This window comes from Salvelinus alpinus, chromosome 4 (assembly GCF_045679555.1).
Source record: "Salvelinus alpinus chromosome 4, SLU_Salpinus.1, whole genome shotgun sequence".
NCBI classification, from domain to species: domain Eukaryota; kingdom Metazoa; phylum Chordata; class Actinopteri; order Salmoniformes; family Salmonidae; genus Salvelinus; species Salvelinus alpinus.
The window spans coordinates 6,355,324-6,377,549 of NC_092089.1; the positions used below are offsets into that span (position 1 = coordinate 6,355,324).

The window sequence follows — 22,226 nt, forward strand, 5'->3', positions numbered from 1 at the left end:
GCAAATATCCAGCTCGGCCCCAGGATGCTTGGTGGTAAACCCTGGTAGCTGGAAGACACAGCATGCTTGGTGGTAAACCCTGGTAGCTGGAAGACACAGCATGCTTGGTGGTAAACCCTGGTAGCTGGAAGACACAGCATGCTTGGTGGTAAACCCTGGTAGCTGGAAGACACAGCATGCTTGGTGGTAAACCCTGGTAGCTGGAAGACACAGCATGCTTGGTGGTAAACCCTGGTAGCTGGAAGACACAGCATGCTTGGTGGTAAACCCTGGTAGCTGGAAGACACAGCATGCTTGGTGGTAAACCCTGGTAGCTGGAAGACACAGCATGCTTGGTGGTAAACCCTGGTAGCTGGAAGACACAGCATGCTTGGTGGTAAACCCTGGTAGCTGGAAGACACAGCATGCTTGGTGGTAAACCCTGGTAGCTGGAAGACACAGCATGCTTGGTGGTAAACCCTGGTAGCTGGAAGACACAGCATGCTTGGTGGTAAACCCTGGTAGCTGGAAGACACAGCATGCTTGGTGGTAAACCCTGGTAGCTGGAAGACACAGCATGCTTGGTGGTAAACCCTGGTAGCTGGAAGACACAGCATGCTTGGTGGTAAACCCTGGTAGCTGGAAGACACAGCATGCTTGGTGGTAAACCCTGGTAGCTGGAAGACCCAGCATGCTTGGTGGTAAACCCTGGTAGCTGGAAGACACAGCATGCTTGGTGGTAAACCCTGGTAGCTGGAAGACACAGCATGCTTGGTGGTAAACCCTGGTAGCTGGAAGACACAGCATGCTTGGTGGTAAACCCTGGTAGCTGGAAGACACAGCATGCTTGGTGGTAAACCCTGGTAGCTGGAAGACACAGCATGCTTGGTGGTAAACCCTGGTAGCTTGACGACCCAGCATGCTTGGTGGTAAACCCTGGTAGCTGGAAGACACAGCATGCTTGGTGGTAAACCCTGGTAGCTGGAAGACACAGCATGCTTGGCACCCTATTCCCTACATACAGTAGTGCACTACTTTTGACCAGGACCCATAGGAAATAGGGAGCCCGTTGAGACAACCACAGGCTGTGTATAAAATAAACTGCAGCAGCAGGATGTGGCTGAGAAGAGAAAACAGCTTTTACAATGGAGCTAACCCCTCCCTGCACATCACCAGGCTATGCCAGACCAACATTCCAATCATTCATATAGAACACTGTAGACGACTCACACAGAACCATCAGAACAACAAGTGAATTCTAGAAGCTGATGTGTTCTTACAATCATTAATATAGAACACTGTAGACGACTCACACAGAACCATCAGAACAACAAGTGAATTCTAGAAGCTGATGTGTTCTGACAATCATTAATATAGAACACTGTGGACGACTCACACAGAACCATCAGAACAACAAGTGAATTCTAGAAGCTGATGTGTTCTGACAATCATTAATATAGAACACTGTGGACGACTCACACAGAACCATCAGAGTCCATATCTATCCCCTGTTTGGTATGAGTCCATATCTATCCCCTGTTTAGTATGAGTCCATATCTATCCCCTGTTTAGTATGAGTCCATATCTATCCCCTGTTTGGTATGAGTCCATATCTATCCCCTGTTTAGTATGAGTCCATATCTATCCCCTGTTTAGTATGAGTCCATATCTATCCCCTGTTTGGTATGAGTCCATATCTATCCCCTGTTTAGTATGAGTCCATATCTATCCCATGTTTAGTATGAGTCCATATCTATCCCCTGTTTAGTATGAGTCCATATCCATCCCCTGTTTAGTATGAGTCCATATCTATCCTCTGTTTAGTATGAGTCCATATCCATCCCCTGTTTAGTATGAGTCCATATCTATCCCCTGTTTAGTATGAGTCCATATCTATCCCCTGTTTAGAATGAGTCCATATCTATCCCCTGTTTAGAATGAGTCCATATCTATCCTCTGTTTAGTATGAGTCCATATCTATCCCCTGTTTAGTATGAGTCCATATCTATCCCCTGTTTACATGTTTAGTATGAGTCCATATCTATCCCCTGTTTAGTATGAGTCCATATCTATCCCCTGTTAAGTATGAGTCCATATCTATCCCCTGTTTAGTATGAGTCCATATCTATCCCCTGTTTAGTATGAGTCTATATCTATTCCCTGTTTACATGTTTAGTATGAGTCTATATCTATCCCATGTTTACATGTTTAGTATGAGTCTATATCTATCCCCTGTTTAGTATGAGTCCATATCTATCCCATGTTTAGTATGAGTCCATATCTATCCCCTGTTTAGTATGAGTCTATATCTATCCCATGTTTACATGATTAGTATGAGTCTATATCTATTCCCTGTTTACATGTTTAGTATGAGTCTATATCTATCCCCTGTTTAGTATGAGTCCATATCTATCCCATGTTTAGTATGAGTCCATATCTATCCCCTGTTTAGTATGAGTCTATATCTATCCCCTGTTTAGTATGAGTCCATATCTATCCCATGTTTAGTATGAGTCCATATCTATCCCCTGTTTAGTATGAGTCTATATCTATCCCCTGTTTAGTATGAGTCCATATCTATCCCATGTTTAGTATGAGTCCATATCTATCCCCTGTTTAGTATGAGTCTATATCTATCCCCTGTTTAGTATGAGTCCATATCTATCCCCTGTTTAGTATGAGTCCATATCTATCCCCTGTTTAGTATGAGTCTATATCTATCCCCTGTTTAGTATGAGTCCATATCTATCCCCTGTTTAGTATGAGTCTATATCTATCCCCTGTTTAGTATGAGTCCATATCTATCCCATGTTTACATGTTTAGTATGAGTCCATATCTATCCCCTGTTTAGTATGAGTCCATATCTATCCCCTGTTTAGTATGAGTCCATATCTATCCCCTGTTTAGTATGAGTCTATATCTATCCCCTGTTTAGTATGAGTCCATATCTATCCCCTGTTTAGTATGAGTCCATATCTATCCCCTGTTTAGTATGAGTCCATATCTATCCCCTGTTTAGTATGAGTCCATATCTATCCCCTGTTTAGTATGAGTCCATATCTATCCCCTGTTTAGTATGAGTCCATATCTATCCCCTGTTTAGTATGAGTCCATATCTATCCCCTGTTTACATGTTTAGTATGAGTCCATATCTATCCCCTGTTTAGTATGAGTCCATATCTATCCCCTGTTTACATGTTTAGTATGAGTCTATATCTATCCCATGTTTAGTATGAGTCCATATCTATCCCCTGTTTAGTATGAGTCTATATATATCCCATGTTTAGTATGAGTCCATATCTATCCCCTGTTTAGTATGAGTCCATATCTATCCCATGTTTAGTATGAGTCTATATCTATCCCATGTTTACATGTTTAGTATGAGTCCATATCTGTCCCCTGTTTAGTATGAGTCCATATCTATCCCCTGTTTAGTATGAGTCCATATCTATCCCCTGTTAAGTATGAGTCCATATCTATCCCCTGTTTAGTATGAGTCCATATCTATCCCCTGTTTAGTATGAGTCCATATCTATCCCATGTTTAGTATGAGTCTATATCTATCCCATGTTTACATGTTTAGTATGAGTCCATATCTATCCCATGTTTAGTATGAGTCCATATCTATCCCCTGTTTAGTATGAGTCTATATCTATCCCATGTTTACATGTTTAGTATGAGTCTATATCTATTCCCTGTTTACATGTTTAGTATGAGTCCATATCTATCCCCTGTTAAGTATGAGTCCATATCTATCCCATGTTTAGTATTAGTCCATATCTATCCCCTGTTTAGTATGAGTCTATATCTATCCCATGTTTACATGTTTAGTATGAGTCTATATCTATTCCCTGTTTACATGTTTAGTATGAGTCCATATCTATCCCCTGTTAAGTATGAGTCTATATCTATCCCCTGTTTAGTATGAGTCCATATCTATCCCCTGTTAAGTATGAGTCCATATCTATCCCCTGTTTAGTATGAGTCTATATCTATCCCATGTTTACATGTTTAGTATGAGTCTATATCTATTCCCTGTTTACATGTTTAGTATGAGTCCATATCTATCCCCTGTTAAGTATGAGTCTATATCTATCCCCTGTTTAGTATGAGTCCATATCTATCCCCTGTTAAGTATGAGTCCATATCTATCCCCTGTTTAGTATGAGTCTATATCTATCCCCTGTTTAGTATGAGTCTATATCTATCCCCTGTTTAGTATGAGTCCATATCTATCCCCTGTTAAGTATGAGTCCATATCTATCCCCTGTTTAGTATGAGTCTATATCTATCCCATGTTTACATGTTTAGTATGAGTCTATATCTATTCCCTGTTTACATGTTTAGTATGAGTCCATATCTATCCCCTGTTAAGTATGAGTCTATATCTATCCCCTGTTTAGTATGAGTCCATATCTATCCCCTGTTAAGTATGAGTCCATATCTATCCCCTGTTTAGTATGAGTCCATATCTATCCCCTGTTTAGTATGAGTCCATATCTATCCCATGTTTAGTATGAGTCCATATCTATCCCCTGTTTACATGTTTAGTATGAGTCCATATCTATCCCCTGTTAAGTATGAGTCCATATCTATCCCCTGTTTAGTATGAGTCCATATCTATCCCCTGTTTAGTATGAGTCCATATCTATCCCATGTTTAGTATGAGTCCATATCTATCCCCTGTTTAGTATGAGTCTATATCTATCCCCTGTTTAGTATGAGTCTATATCTATCCCCTGTTTAGTATGAGTCCATATCTATCCCATGTTTAGTATGAGTCCATATCTATCCCATGTTTAGTATGAGTCCATATCTGTCCCCTGTTTAGTATGAGTCCATATCTATCCCCTGTTTACATGTTTAGTATGAGTCCATATCTATCCCCTGTTTAGTATGAGTCCATATCTATCCCCTGTTTAGTATGAGTCCATATCTATCCCATGTTTAGTATGAGTCCATATCTGTCCCCTGTTTAGTATGAGTCCATATCTATCCCCTGTTTACATGTTTAGTATGAGTCTATATCTATCCCCTGTTTAGTATGAGTCCATATCTATCCCCTGTTTAGTATGAGTCCATATCTATCCCATGTTTAGTATGAGTCCATATCTGTCCCCTGTTTAGTATGAGTCCATATCTACCCCCTGTTTACATGTTTAGTATGAGTCCATATCTATCCCCTGTTTAGTATGAGTCCATATCTATCCCCTGTTTAGTATGAGTCCATATATGTCCCCTGTTTAGTATGAGTCCATATCTATCCCCTGTTTAGTATGAGTCCATATATGTCCCCTGTTTAGTATGAGTCCATATCTATCCCATGTTTAGTATGAGTCCATATCTATCCCCTGTTTAGTATGAGTCCATATCTATCCCATGTTTAGTATGAGTCCATATCTGTCCCCTGTTTAGTATGAGTCCATATCTACCCCCTGTTTACATGTTTAGTATGAGTCCATATCTATCCCCTGTTTAGTATGAGTCCATATCTATCCCCTGTTTAGTATGAGTCCATATATGTCCCCTGTTTAGTATGAGTCCATATCTACCCCCTGTTTACATGTTTAGTATGAGTCCATATCTATCCCCTGTTTAGTATGAGTCCATATCTATCCCCTGTTTAGTATGAGTCCATATCTATCCCCTGTTTACATGTTTAGTATGAGTCCATATCTATCCCCTGTTTAGTATGAGTCCATATCTATCCCCTGTTTAGTATGAGTCCATATCTATCCCCTGTTTAGTATGAGTCCATATATGTCCCCTGTTTAGTATGAGTCCATATCTATCCCCTGTTTAGTATGAGTCCATATCTATCCCCTGTTTAGTATGAGTCCATATCTATCCCCTGTTTACATGAAACCAGACTCTGGTTTTCCACACAGTCTGTCCATTGTCTTGCATGTCTGTCTTGCATGTCTGTCTTGCATGTCTGTCTTGCATGTCTGTCTTGCATGTCTGTCTTGCATGTCTGTCTGTCTGTCTATCTGTCTGTCTGTATGTCTGTCTGTCTGTCTGTCTGTCTGTCTGTATGTAGGCCTCTGTCTGTCTCTCTTCAGACCCCGAATCCCCTCATCCAATTGATTGGTCACACATTCACAGATCCCAGTCTGTGTAGCCACTGATTCTCTCTGGCACCATGTGATGCCAGCATGACTCTTCTAACCACATCACAGGCCTCTGAAAGATGGCTGACTGTGTCCTACAGTACTAACACAGAGAGAGATATAGAGGGAGATGGCTGACTGTGTCCTACAGTACTAACACAGAGAGATATATAGAGGGAGATGGCTGACTGTGTCCTACAGTACTAACACAGAGAGAGATATTATAGAGGGAGATGGCTGACTGTGTCCTACAGTACTAACACAGAGAGATATATAGAGGGAGATGGCTGACTGTGTCCTACAGTACTAACACAGAGAGAGATATAGAGGGAGATGGCTGACTGTCCTACAGTACTAACACAGAGAGAGATATAGAGGGAGATGTCTGACTGTGTCCTACAGTACTAACACAGAGAGATATATAGAGGGAGATGGCTGACTGTGTCCTACAGTACTAACACAGAGAGAGATATAGAGGGAGATGGCTGACTGTGTCCTACAATACTGACACAGAGATATATAGAGGGAGATGGCTGACTGTCCTACAGTACTGACACAGAGAGAGATATAGTGGGAGATGGCTGACTGTGTCCTACAGTACTGACACAGAGAGAGATATAGAGGGAGATGGCTGACTGTGTCCTACAGTACTGACACAGAGAGAGATATAGAGGGAGATGGCTGACTGTGTCCTACAGTACTGACACAGAGAGAGATATTATAGAGGGAGATGGCTGACTGTGTCCTACAGTACTAACACAGAGATAGATATTATAGAGGGAGATGGCTGACTGTGTCCTACAGTACTGACACAGAGAGATATATAGAGGGAGATGGCTGACTGTGTCCTACAGTACTAACACAGAGAGAGATATAGAGAGAGATGGCTGACTGTGTCCTACAGTACTGACACAGAGAGATATAGAGGGAGATGGCTGACTGTGTCCTACAATACTAACACAGAGAGCGATATAGAGGGAGATGGTTGACTGTGTCCTACAGTACTAACACAGAGAGATATATAGAGGGAGATGGTTGACTGTGTCCTACAGTACTAACACAGAGAGAGATATAGAGGGAGATGGCTGACTGTGTCCTACAGTACTAACACAGAGAGAGATATAGAGGGAGATGGTTGACTGTGTCCTACAGTACTAACACAGAGAGAGATATAGAGGGAGATGGTTGACTGTGTCCTACAGTACTGACACAGAGAGAGATATAGAGGGAGATGGCTGACTGTGTCCTACAGTACTAACACAGAGAGAGATATAGAGGGAGATGGTTGACTGTGTCCTACAGTACTAACACAGAGAGAGATATAGAGGGAGATGGCTGACTGTGTCCTACAGTACTAACACAGAGAGAGATATAGAGGGAGATGGCTGACTGTGTCCTACAGTACTGACACAGAGAGAGATATTATAGAGGGAGATGGCTGACTGTGTCCTACAGTACTGACACAGAGAGAGATATTATAGAGGGAGATGGCTGACTGTGTCCTACAGTACTAACACAGAGAGCGATATAGAGGGAGATGGCTGACTGTGTCCTACAGTACTAACACAGAGAGAGATATAGAGGGAGATGGATGACTGTGTCCTACAGTACTAACACAGAGAGAGATATAGAGGGAGATGGCTGACTGTGTCCTACAGTACTAACACAGAGAGAGATATAGAGGGAGATGGCTGACTGTCCTACAGAGACTAATGGAATACTGTCTAGTGGACAGTGATAATATGTTTTCAAAGGACCGTGCATGAAGAGAAAAGACTGATGCCACGAAGGTTGTTACGCAGTATGATTGAATTGATGAAGTAGGCATTCTATTCTATTGTGCTGTATCATAAAGTATAGTATAGTATAACGTAGTATAGTGGTGTATCATATAGTATAGTGTTGTATCACATAGTATAGCATAGTGGTGTATCATATAGTATAGTGGTGTATCATATAGTATAGTATAGTATAGTGTTGTAACATATAGTATAGTATAGTGGTGTATCATATAGTATAGTGGTGTATCATATAGTATAGTATAGTGGTGTATCATATAGTATAGTGTTGTATCATATAGTATAGTATAGTGGTGTATCATATAGTATAGTGGTGTATCATATAGTATAGTATAGTGGTGTATCATATAGTATAGTATAGCATAGTATAGCGCAGTATAGTGTTGTAGCATATAGTATAGTATAGTGTTGTAGCATATAGTATAGTGGTGTATCATATAGTATAGTATAGTGTTGTATCATATAGTATAGTATAGTGGTGTATCATATAGTATAGTATAGTATAGCATAGCGTAGTATGGTGGTGTACCATATAGTATAGTATAGTGGTGTATCATATAGTATAGCATAGTATAGCGCAGTATAGTGTTGTAGCATATAGTATAGTATAGTGGTGTATCATATAGTATAGTATAGTGGTGTATCATATAGTATAGTGGTGTATCATATAGTATAGTATAGTGGTGTATCATATAGTATAGTATAGTGTTGTAGCATATAGTATAGTATAGTGGTGTATCATATAGTATAGTATAGTGGTGTATCATATAGTATAGAATAGTGTTGTAACATATTGTATAGTATAGTGGTGTATCATATAGTATAGTATAGTGGTGTATCATATAGTATAGTGGTGTATCATATAGTATAGTATAGTGGTGTAACATATTGTATAGTATAGTGTTGTATCATATAGTATAGTATAGTGTTGTATCATATAGTATAGTATAGTGGTGTATCATATAGTATAGTATAGTGGTGTAACATATAGTATAGTATAGTGGTGTAACATATTGTATAGTATAGTGTTGTATCATATAGTATAGTATAGTGTTGTATCATATAGTATAGTATAGTGTTGAATCATATAGTATAGTATAGTGGTGTAACATATAGTATAGTATAGTGGTGTAACATATAGTATAGTATAGTGGTGTAACATATTGTATAGTATAGTGGTGTATCATATAGTATAGTATAGTGTTGTATCATATAGTATAGTGGTGTATCATATAGTATAGTATAGTGGTGTATCATATAGTATAGTATAGCATAGTATAGCGCAGTATAGTGTTGTAGCATATAGTATAGTATAGTGGTGTATCATATAGTATAGTGGTGTATCATATAGTATAGTATAGTGGTGTATCATATAGTATAGTATAGTGGTGTAACATATTGTATAGTATAGTGTTGTATCATATAGTATAGTATAGTGTTGTATCATATAGTATAGTATAGTGTTGTATCATATAGTATAGTGTTGTAACATATAGTATAGTATAGTGTTGTATCATATAGTATAGTGGTGTATCATATAGTATAGTATAGTGTTGTATCATATAGTATAGTATAGTGGTGTATCATATAGTATAGTATAGTGTTGTAACATATAGTATAGTATAGTGGTGTAACATATTGTATAGTATAGTGTTGTATCATATAGTATAGTATAGTGTTGTATCATATAGTATAGTATAGTGTTGTATCATATAGTATAGTGTTGTAACATATTGTATAGTATAGTGTTGTATCATATAGTATAGTATAGTGTTGTATCATATAGTATAGTGGTGTATCATATAGTATAGTATAGTGTTGTAACATATAGTATAGTATAGTGTTGTAACATATTGTATAGTATAGTGGTGTATCATATAGTATAGTATAGTGTTGTAACATATTGTATAGTATAGTGTTGTAACATATTGTATAGTATAGTGGTGTATCATATAGTATAGTATAGTGTTGTAACATATTGTATAGTATAGTATAGTGTTGTATCATATAGTATAGTATGGTGGTGTATCATATAGTATAGTATAGTGGTGTATCATATAGTATAGCATAGTGTTGTAACATATTGTATAGTATAGTGTTGTATCATATAGTATAGTATAGTGTTGTATCATATAGTATAGTATAGTGTTGTATCATATAGTATAGTATAGTGTTGTATCATATAGTATAGTGCTGTAACATATAGTATAGTATAGTGGTGTATCATATAGTATAGTATAGTGTTGTAACATATTGTATAGTATAGTGGTGTATCATATAGTATAGTGTTGTATCATATAGTATAGTATAGTGTTGTATCATATAGTATAGTATAGTGTTGTATCATATAGTATAGTGTTGTATCATATAGTATAGTATAGTGGTGTATCATATAGTATAGTATAGTGTTGTATCATATTGTATAGTATAGTGGTGTATCATATAGTATAGTATAGTGTTGTATCATATTGTATAGTATAGTGGTGTATCATATAGTATAGTATAGTGTTGTATCATATAGTATAGTATAGTGTTGTATAATATAGTATAGTATAGTGGTGTATCATATAGTATAGTATAGTGGTGTATCATATAGTATAGTATAGTGGTGTATCATATAGTATAGTATAGTGGTGTATCATATAGTATAGTATAGTGTTGTATCATATAGTATAGTGGTGTATCATATAGTATAGTATAGTGGTGTATCATAGAGTATAGTATAGTGGTGTATCATATAGTATAGTATAGTGTTGTATCATATTGTATAGTATAGTGTTGTAACATATTGTATAGTATAGTGGTGTATCATATAGTATAGTGGTGTATCATATAGTATAGTATAGTGGTGTATCATATAGTATAGTATAGTGTTGTATCATATAGTATAGTATAGTGTTGTATCATATTGTATAGTATAGTGGTGTATCATATTGTATAGTATAGTGTTGTAACATATTGTATAGTATAGTATAGTGGTGTATCATATAGTATAGTATAGTGGTGTATCATATAGTATAGTGGTGTATCATATAGTATAGTATAGTGTTGTATCATATTGTATAGTATAGTGGTGTAACATATTGTATAGTATAGTGGTGTATCATATAGCATAGTGTTGTATCACATTGTATAGTATAGTGTTGTATCATATAGTATAGTATAGTGTTGTATCATATTGTATAGTATAGTGGTGTATCATATTGTATAGTATAGTGTTGTAACATATTGTATAGTATAGTATAGTGGTGTATCATATAGTATAGTATAGTGGTGTATCATATAGTATAGTGGTGTATCATATAGTATAGTATAGTGTTGTATCATATTGTATAGTATAGTGGTGTATCATATAGTATAGTATAGTGGTGTATCATATAGTATAGTATAGTGGTGTATCATATAGTATAGTATAGTGTTGTATCATATAGTATAGTGGTGTATCATATAGTATAGTATAGTGGTGTATCATAGAGTATAGTATAGTGGTGTATCATATAGTATAGTATAGTGTTGTATCATATTGTATAGTATAGTGTTGTAACATATTGTATAGTATAGTGGTGTATCATATAGTATAGTGGTGTATCATATAGTATAGTATAGTGGTGTATCATATAGTATAGTATAGTGTTGTATCATATAGTATAGTATAGTGTTGTATCATATTGTATAGTATAGTGGTGTATCATATTGTATAGTATAGTGTTGTAACATATTGTATAGTATAGTATAGTGGTGTATCATATAGTATAGTATAGTGGTGTATCATATAGTATAGTGGTGTATCATATAGTATAGTATAGTGTTGTATCATATTGTATAGTATAGTGGTGTAACATATTGTATAGTATAGTGGTGTATCATATAGCATAGTGTTGTATCACATTGTATAGTATAGTGTTGTATCATATAGTATAGTATAGTGTTGTATCATATTGTATAGTATAGTGGTGTATCATATTGTATAGTATAGTGTTGTAACATATTGTATAGTATAGTATAGTGGTGTATCATATAGTATAGTATAGTGGTGTATCATATAGTATAGTGGTGTATCATATAGTATAGTATAGTGTTGTATCATATTGTATAGTATAGTGGTGTATCATATAGTATAGTGGTGTATCATATAGTATAGTATAGTAACATATTGTATAGTATAGTGGTGTATCATATAGTATAGTGGTGTATCATATTGTATAGTATAGTGTTGTATCACATTGTATAGTATAGTGTTGTATCATATTGTATAGTATAGTGTTGTATCATATAGTATAGTATAGTGGTGTATCATATAGTATAGTGGTGTATCATATAGTATAGTATAGTGTTGTATCACATTGTATAGTATAGTGTTGTATCATATAGTATAGTATAGTGTTGTATCATATAGTATAGTATAGTGTTGTATCATATAGTATAGTATAGTGGTGTATCATATAGTATAGTGGTGTATCATATAGTATAGTATAGTGTTGTATCATATAGTATAGTATAGTGTTGTATCATATAGTATAGTATAGTGTTGTATCATATAGTATAGTATAGTGGTGTATCATATAGTATAGTGGTGTATCATATAGTATAGTATAGTGTTGTATCACATTGTATAGTATAGTGTTGTATCATATAGTATAGTATAGTGTTGTAACATATTGTATAGTATAGTGTTGTATCATATAGTATAGTATAGTGGTGTATCATATAGTATAGTGGTGTATCATATAGTATAGTATAGTGTTGTATCACATTGTATAGTATAGTGTTGTATCATATAGTATAGTATAGTGTTGTATCATATAGTATAGTGGTGTATCATATAGTATAGTGTTGTATCATATAGTATAGTATAGTGGTGTATCATATAGTATAGTGTTGTAACATATAGTATAGTATAGTGTTGTAACATATTGTATAGTATAGTGTTGTATCATATAGTATAGTATAGTGTTGTATCATATAGTATAGCATAGTGTTGTATCATATAGTATAGTGGTGTATCATATAGTATAGTATAGTGGTGTATCATATAGTATAGTATAGTGTTGTATCATATTGTATAGTATAGTGGTGTATCATATAGTATAGTATAGTGGTGTATCATATAGTATAGTGGTGTATCATATAGTATAGTATAGTGTTGTATCATATTGTATAGTATAGTGTTGTATCATATAGTATAGTATAGTGGTGTATCATATAGTATAGTGGTGTATCATATAGTATAGTATAGTGTTGTATCATATAGTATAGTATAGTGTTGTATCATATTGTATAGTATAGTGTTGTATCATATTGTATAGTATAGTGGTGTATCATATAGTATAGTGTTGTATCATATAGTATAGTGTTGTAACATATTGTATAGTATAGTGTTGTATCATATAGTATAGTATAGTGGTGTATCATATAGTATAGTATAGTGTTGTATCATATTGTATAGTATAGTGTTGTATCATATAGTATAGTATAGTGTTGTATCATATTGTATAGTATAGTGTTGTATCATATTGTATAGTATAGTGGTGTATCATATAGTATAGTGTTGTATCATATAGTATAGTATAGTGTTGTAACATATTGTATAGTATAGTGTTGTATCATATAGTATAGTGGTGTATCATATAGTATAGTATAGTGGTGTATCATATAGTATAGTGGTGTATCATATAGTATAGTATAGTGTTGTATCATATTGTATAGTATAGTGTTGTATCACATTGTATAGTATAGTGTTGTAACATATTGTATAGTATAGTATAGTGGTGTATCATATAGTATAGTGGTGTATCATATAGTATAGTATAGTGTTGTATCACATTGTATAGTATAGTGTTGTATCATATAGTATAGTATAGTGTTGTATCATATAGTATAGTATAGTGGTGTATCATATAGTATAGTATAGTGGTGTATCATATTGTATAGTATAGTGTTGTAACATATTGTATAGTATAGTATAGTGGTGTATCATATAGTATAGTATAGTGGTGTATCATATAGTATAGTGGTGTATCATATAGTATAGTATAGTGTTGTATCATATTGTATAGTATAGTGGTGTATCATATAGTATAGTGGTGTATCATATAGTATAGTATAGTGTTGTAACATATTGTATAGTATAGTGGTGTATCATATAGTATAGTATAGTGTTGTATCACATTGTATAGTATAGTGTTGTATCATATAGTATAGTATAGTGTTGTAACATATTGTATAGTATAGTGTTGTATCATATAGTATAGTATAGTGGTGTATCATATAGTATAGTGGTGTATCATATAGTATAGTATAGTGGTGTATCATATAGTATAGTATAGTGGTGTATCATATAGTATAGTGGTGTATCATATAGTATAGTATAGTGTTGTAACATATTGTATAGTATAGTGTTGTAACATATTGTATAGTATAGTGGTGTATCATATAGTATAGTATAGTGTTGTAACATATTGTATAGTATAGTGTTGTATCATATAGTATAGTATAGTGTTGTAACATATTGTATAGTATAGTGTTGTATCATATAGTATAGTATAGTGGTGTATCATATAGTATAGTGGTGTATCATATAGTATAGTATAGTGTTGTATCACATTGTATAGTATAGTGTTGTAACATATAGTATAGTATAGTGTTGTAACATATTGTATAGTATAGTGTTGTATCATATAGTATAGTATAGTGGTGTATCATATAGTATAGTATAGTGTTGTATCATATAGTATAGTATAGTGTTGTATCATATAGTATAGTATAGTGTTGTATCATATAGTATAGTGGTGTATCATATAGTATAGTATAGTGTTGTATCATATTGTATAGTGTTGTATCATATAGTATAGTGTTGTATCATATAGTATAGTATAGTGGTGTATCATATAGCATAATATAGTGTTGTATCACATTGTATAGTATAATATAGTATCATGTTGTATAGTATAGTATCATATTGTATAGTATCATATAGCATAATATAGTGTTGTATCACGCTGTATAGTATAGTAGCATGTTGTATAGTATAGTATAGTGGTGTATCATATTGTATAATATAGTATCACATTGTATAGTATAGTATAGTGGTGTATCATATAGTATAGTATAGTGTTTTATCATATAGTATAGTATAGTGGTGTATCATATTGTATAGTATAGTATCATATTGTATAGTGGTGTATCATATTGTATAGTATAGTATCATATAGTATAGTGGTGTATCATATAGTATAGTGTTGTATCATATAGTATAGTATAGTGTTGTATCATATAGTATAGTATGGTATAGTGTTGTATCATATAGTATAGTATAGTATCATATAGTATAGTGTTGTATCATATAGTATAGTACCGTATCATATAGTATAGTATAGTATCACATAGTATAGTATCATATAGTATAGTATCATATAGTATAGTATAGTGTTGTATCATATAGTATAGTATCATATAGTATAGTATAGTGTTGTATCACATAGTATAGTATCATATAGTATAGTATAGTGTTGTATCACATAGTATAGTATCATATTGTGTAGGACCATATAGTATAGTGTAGTGTATTATGTGTATCATATAGTATAGTGTTGTATCATATTGTATAGTATAGTATCATATTGTATAGTATAGGGTTGTATCATATTGCACAGTATAGTATAGCATAGTATAGTGTTGTATCATATATTATAGTATAGTGCCGTATAGTGTAGTGTATTCTTACCTGTGCGATTCTGCATTTCAGCTCAGCTCTCTCCAGTTGCCATGCACATGTGTCCTTAGTGTACTGCAGCTGTAGCTCGCTCCTCTTCGCCTCCTCTCTCTTCACCTCTAGCTGCACCTCCTCCACTACAGTCTTCAGATCCAGCAAAATCCTTCTGTTCTCCCCACCCTGAGCATCAATACAGCATCATTAATCACTCTGTTCTCCCCACCCTGAGAATCAATACAGCATCATTCATCCCTCTGTTCTCCCCACCCTGAGAATCAATACAGCATCACTACAGCATAAATACAGCATCACTACAGCATTAATACAGCATCACTACAGCATCAATACAGCAACACAGAGTTAGCTGTAGTTGGTGACATTCAGAAACACTCGTAGTGCAACAAGTAGTGAACCAGATGTATCATCTAACACGTAGAATACAACATCTCCCTGTGCTGTAGTGTGAAATGATTTCAATTCGGTCTACTTGTATCTCAGCAACTTGTCTTAACAGTATCTCCTTCTCTCGTATCCATTCTTCCTTGTCCTGGCCGTGGCGTTTCTTTAAGTGCTCAAACTTCTTTTTCAGGCGGGAGTGATGAGTCCCTGGCTCATGTCCCGGAGGAAGTTCCACTGATGTTCCAACCGTTCCAGGATGAGACTGTTCGTAGAACGGAGTGACTGTTGGCGGGGAGGAGAACGTCCTGAACGGGCTGCGACTCTTCCCGCTGCCTCTCTCTCTTTCTCTTTCCAGACGGGAGCAGGGAACGAATTCCCAGTCCTGCGCTGGCACGTACCCGCCGCCGCCGCTGCCGCCGCCTCCTCCACTACGCAAATCTGACCCATTTCCGAACGCAGCATTCCACATTTCTCAACGTGCAGTGACAAACAAACACAAAGTGAGGACAGCCTTCGGTTGACCGGTGCCTTCGGTTTTTCTAGTTGCAGCAGCAGCAGCATAATTATCCGAAGCCGGCGATTTCCCCGGCCGCGTCCGTCTCTCTCAACGCTGAACCAGCAGCAGTCGGAGGGCATGCAGCGATGTGCGCGTCTGTCCCTTCCATGTCACCGCGCCGCGCCAAGGTCAACAATCGGTCATTATGCGGCGGAACTCTACTGACGCTATCTGGATTTATTATCCAAACTTCTGTCGGCTATTCGTTATTCCTACATTGAAAAGTACAGTGCTACGTTATCGCCCAGGCTACTGCCCTGTGCAGTGCACTGTGTGGGTGACGAACACCCAGTACGCTGTTGTTACGTGGGACAGGACGAGTACCCAATAATACACCTAGCCCACTGATGTAAGAGCTGGGGAACTATTTTTACACCCTGTAACCACGTATATCATTTTACTCAATAACCCCACTGGGTAGCGTAGACTACTAAGTAACGGAGCCGGGAGTAGGTCGCCCCCCCGGTTGAATAAATATGAATTAATCACGTCTGTTTACTACCGGGACCATTATGTCGCGGGCTCTGAAGAAGATGTGACTGCGGAATGTGGATCAAGTGGTAGACTAAGGCTATCCGAGAGGGTTGTGACCGTTACCATAGCGATAAATGTGTTCAGCTCGCTGGTTATAACCTAATGGTTGTTTATTGGCTTCACACACACACACAGTAGCCAAGCCAAACACTGGAACCACGTGTCTGTATTCGCAGTTAGTTTGCAGCCTGTTTTGATATAAGAAAAGGCTGTGCTCCGTTATTTCACAAGACCTTTCATTGCCTTCAAATCTCTGAATAGACTCGGGACATCTGAAAACATCTTACCTGTTATGCAATGTCCAGCTGTGTAATATCTTAAAGGCCTCCAAAAACACCCCAAAAACACCCAAAATAAGCTATCCAAAAAACGGGTCTTTCTGGTCAATTGTTAATGAAAATCAGAGTGGTCCCTAAATCCAACGGAAATAACCGTCTTGGTCAGAATTATATTTATTTTCATTGGACAACTCGACCAGACGAGTCGCGAAAGCCCCGCGTACTTCTCCCTCACAGCTGGTCTTAATACCGTTTATGACGTCATATCCCCACCGCAGGATGAGAATCGCCGTGTTCCCGCCCCGCCCCCGGTCTCAGTGGCCAGTAGAACTTACGGGATAAACAAGTCCACATCCAAAACAAACCCAAAATCAAATGTTATTGGTCATGTGCACATATTTTATGCAGATGTTATCGCAGGTGTAGCGAAATGGCGTATGTTTTCTAGGTCCAGCAGTGCAGTAAAACCTAACAAAAACACAACAATTACCCACCCCCAAAAATATCAGAACGAGCAATGGCATGTATGTATGTGATGGTGTGTATATACATTATGACAATATAGGACTAGAAAAGGAGTGTACAGCAGTAGTTATATACGATGAGCCTTTACCAGAATACAGTATATATATATAAATATATATAAAGTGGGTAAAACAGTATATAAACATATTTAAAGTGATCAGTGTTCAATGACTATGTACATAGAGCAGCAGTTACTATTTTTCATTTATTTTATGTAGTACATATTTCTTACTGTTTAAATCTCTGTATTGTTGGTTAAGGGCTCGTAAGTACGCATTTCACAGTACTCCAGGTGAATGCTCTGTTGGTGGATTAGGTGTCCCTAACACTGCTATACTCCAGGTGAATACGCTGTTGATGGATTAGGTGTCCCTAACACTGCTATACTCCAGGTGAATACTCTGTTGATGGATTAGGTGTCCCTAACACTGCTCTGTTGATGGATTAGGTGTCCCTAACACTGCTATACTCCAGGTGAATACTCTGTTGATGGATTAGGTGTCCCTAACACTGCTATACTGTACATGCATGGGTACTATACATAGGTAGGTACTGTGTGGGTTTACAGACTGGGCCTCCTATACACCCACAGCACACTGTTGTTCCTTCCTGCCTTTTGCATCAGAGTTCTGGGGGACCTCTAAAATAAGGTTAGATGAGGGACCATTCACTGTTAACCTTGTCTACTCACCTAATAATATACGGTGTCTCAGCCCCAGAGGTGTGTGGTCTTCTCCAGTGTCTCAGCCCCAGAGGTGTGTGGTCTTCTCCAGTGTCTCAGTCCCAGAGGTGTGTGGTCTTCTCCAGTGTCTCAGCCCCAGAGGTGTGTGGTCTTCTCCAGTGTCTCAGCCCCAGAGGTGTGTGGTCTTCTCCAGTGTCTCAGTCCCAGAGGTGTGTGGTCTTCTCCAGTGTCTCAGCCCCAGAGGTGTGTGGTCTTCTCCAGTGTCTCAGTCCCAGAGGTGAGTGGTCTTCTCCAGTGTCTCAGTCCCAGAGGTGTGTGGTCTCCTCCAGTGTCTCAACCCCAGAGGTGTGTGGTCTTCTCCAGTGTCTCAGCCTCAGAGGTGTGTGGTCTTCTCCAGTGTCTCAACCCCAGAGGTGTGTGGTCTTCTCCAGTGTCTCAGCCCCAGAGGTGAGTGGTCTTCTCCAGTGTCTCAGTCCCAGAGGTGTGTGGTCTTCTCCAGTGTCTCAGCCCCAGAGGTGAGTGGTCTTCTCCAGTGTCTCAGTCCCAGAGGTGTGTGGTCTTCTCCAGTGTCTCAGTCCCAGAGGTGTGTGGTCTTCTCCAGTGTCTCAACCCCAGAGGTGTGTGGTCTTCTCCAGTGTCTGAGCCCCAGAGGTGTGTGGTCTTCTCCAGTGTCTCAACCCCAGAGGTGAGTGGTCTTCTCCAGTGTCTCAGTCCCAGAGGTGTGTGGTCTTCTCCAGTGTCTCAGTCCCAGAGGTGTGTGGTCTTCTCCAGTGTCTCAACCCCAGAGGTGTGTGGTCTTCTCCAGTGTCTCAGCCCCAGAGGTGTGTGGTCTTCTCCAGTGTCTCAACCCCAGAGGTGAGTGGTCTTCTCCAGTGTATCAGTCCCAGAGGTGTGTGGTCTTCTCCAGTGTGTGTTAAAAGCTTGTAAATAGTAACTGCTGAAACGTGGAATAGTGTCCCGTATCACGTGTGACCTTAGACGGGAATGTTCCAAAATAAAAATACAAAACCAAATAAAAATATGACTAAACAAAAATATGTGTCTATGCAAAGTGAGACGGACGTTACAGGACGAAGAAGAGAGTAAAGAGGAAGACGAGTTTGAAGATGGTGGTATAGGAGAGTGAAGAGAACAGGACGAGGATGAGGATGAGCAGAATGATGGGTTGAAACATCTAGGTGGGTTAATTGGACAGAGAAGGAGGACGAGTCAGGAAAACAGAATGGTAGAAAGACAGGAAGAGAGAACAGATTAAAAGCAGGTTAAACAATACTGACATTCAGACCAAATAGAAGCCTGTCCTACAGTAGATGTAATACTGACATTCAGACCAAATAGAGGCCTGTCCTACAGTAGATGTAATACTGACATTCAGACCAAATAGAGGCCTGTCCTACAGTAGATGTAATACTGACATTCAGACCAAATAGAGGCCTGTCCTACAGTAGATGTAATACTGACATTCAGACCAAATAGAGGCCTGTCCTACAGTAGATGTCATACTGACATTCAGACCAAATAGAGGCCTGTCCTACAGTAGATGTAATACTGACATTCAGACCAAATAGAGGCCTGTCCTACAGTAGATGTCATACTGACATTCAGACCAAATAGAGGCCTGTCCTACAGTAGATGTCATACTGACATTCAGACCAAATAGAGGCCTGTCCTGCAGTAGATGTAATACTGACATTCAGACCAAATAGAGGCCTGTCCTACAGTAGATGTAATACTGACATTCAGACCAAATAGAGGCCTGTCCTGCAGTAGATGTAATACTGACATTCAGACCAAATAGAGGCCTGTCCTACAGTAGATGTAATACTGACATTCAGACCAAATAGAGGCCTGTCCTACAGTAGATGTAATACTGACATTCAGACCAAATAGAAGCCTGTCGTACAGTAGATGTAATACTGACATTCAGACCAAATAGAGGCCTGTCCTACAGTAGATGTCATACTGACATTCAGACCAAATAGAGGCCTGTCCTACAGTAGATGTCATACTGACATTCAGACCAAATAGAGGCCTGTCCTGCAGTAGATGTAATACTGACATTCAGACCAAATAGAGGCCTGTCCTACAGTAGATGTAATACTGACATTCAGACCAAATAGAGGCCTGTCCTGCAGTAGATGTCATACTGACATTCAGACCAAATAGAGGCCTGTCCTACAGTAGATGTCATACTGACATTCAGACCAAATAGAGGCCTGTCCTACAGTAGATGTCATACTGACATTCAGACCAAATAGAGGCCTGTCCTGCAGTAGATGTAATACTGACATTCAGACCAAATAGAGGCCTGTCCTACAGTAGATGTCATACTGACATTCAGACCAAATAGAGGCCTGTCCTACAGTAGATGTAATACTGACATTCAGACCAAATAGAGGCCTGTCCTGCAGTAGATGTAATACTGACATTCAGACCAAATAGAGGCCTGTCCTACAGTAGATGTCATACTGACATTCAGACCAAATAGAGGCCTGTCCTACAGTAGATGTAATACTGACATTCAGACCAAATAGAGGCCTGTCCTGCAGTAGATGTAATACTGACATTCAGACCAAATAGAGGCCTGTCCTACAGTAGATGTCATACTGACATTCAGACCAAATAGAGGCCTGTCCTGCAGTAGATGTAATACTGACATTCAGACCAAATAGAGGCCTGTCCTACAGTAGATGTCATACTGACATTCAGACCAAATAGAGGCCTGTCCTACAGTAGATGTAATACTGACATTCAGACCAAATAGAGGCCTGTCCTGCAGTAGATGTAATACTGACATTCAGACCAAATAGAGGCCTGTCCTACAGTAGATGTAATACTGACATTCAGACCAAATAGAGGCCTGTCCTACAGTAGATGTAATACTGACATTCAGACCAAATAGAGGCCTGTCCTACAGTAGATGTAATACTGACATTCAGACCAAATAGAGGCCTGTCCTGCAGTAGATGTAATACTGACATTCAGACCAAATAGAGGCCTGTCCTGCAGTAGATGTAATACTGACATTCAGACCAAATAGAGGCCTGTCCTACAGTAGATGTAATACTGACATTCAGACCAAATAGAGGCCTGTCCTACAGTAGATGTAATACTGACATTCAGACCAAATAGAGGCCTGTCCTACAGTAGATGTAATACTGACATTCAGACCAAATAGAGGCCTGTCCTACAGTAGATGTAATACTGACATTCAGACCAAATAGAGGCCTGTCCTACAGTAGATGTAATACTGACATTCAGACCAAATAGAGGCCTGTCCTACAGTAGATGTAATACTGACATTCAGACCAAATAGAGGCCTGTCCTACAGTAGATGTAATACTGACATTCAGACCAAATAGAGGCCTGTCCTACAGTAGATGTAATACTGACATTCAGACCAAATAGAGGCCTGTCCTACAGTAGATGTAATACTGACATTCAGACCAAATAGAGGCCTGTCCTGCAGTAGATGTAATACTGACATTCAGACCAAATAGAGGCCTGTCCTACAGTAGATGTAATACTGACATGTCTACAATGCATACATCTACTAAACAATGTAGCAATCATGTTTCTCCAGACACTAGTGTGTGTGTGTGTGTGTGTGTGTGTGTGTGTGTGTACTGTGTGTGTGTGTGTGTGTGTGTGT

General features: G+C 37.7%; 1 protein-coding gene across 2 annotated transcripts in view; it reads right to left on the bottom strand.

The window, feature by feature from the left end:
- Positions 1 to 15,678: 15,678 nt before the first annotated feature.
- Positions 15,679 to 22,226, bottom strand: part of LOC139572808 (microtubule cross-linking factor 3-like) — a 29,321-nt gene continuing 22,773 nt past the window's right edge. Inside the window, exons 11-12 of one of the 2 annotated variants that reach the window (XM_071395590.1) lie at positions 18,584 to 19,547; positions 15,679 to 15,780 (exon numbers count right to left, since the gene is read on the bottom strand). In XM_071395590.1, coding sequence (XP_071251691.1) covers positions 19,488 to 19,547 — 60 coding nt within the window. In that variant the 3' untranslated portion in view covers positions 15,679 to 15,780; positions 18,584 to 19,487. Of the gene's footprint in view, positions 15,781 to 18,583; positions 19,749 to 22,226 lie in introns of both variants that reach the window. The other variant, XM_071395587.1, reaches the window with a different exon arrangement.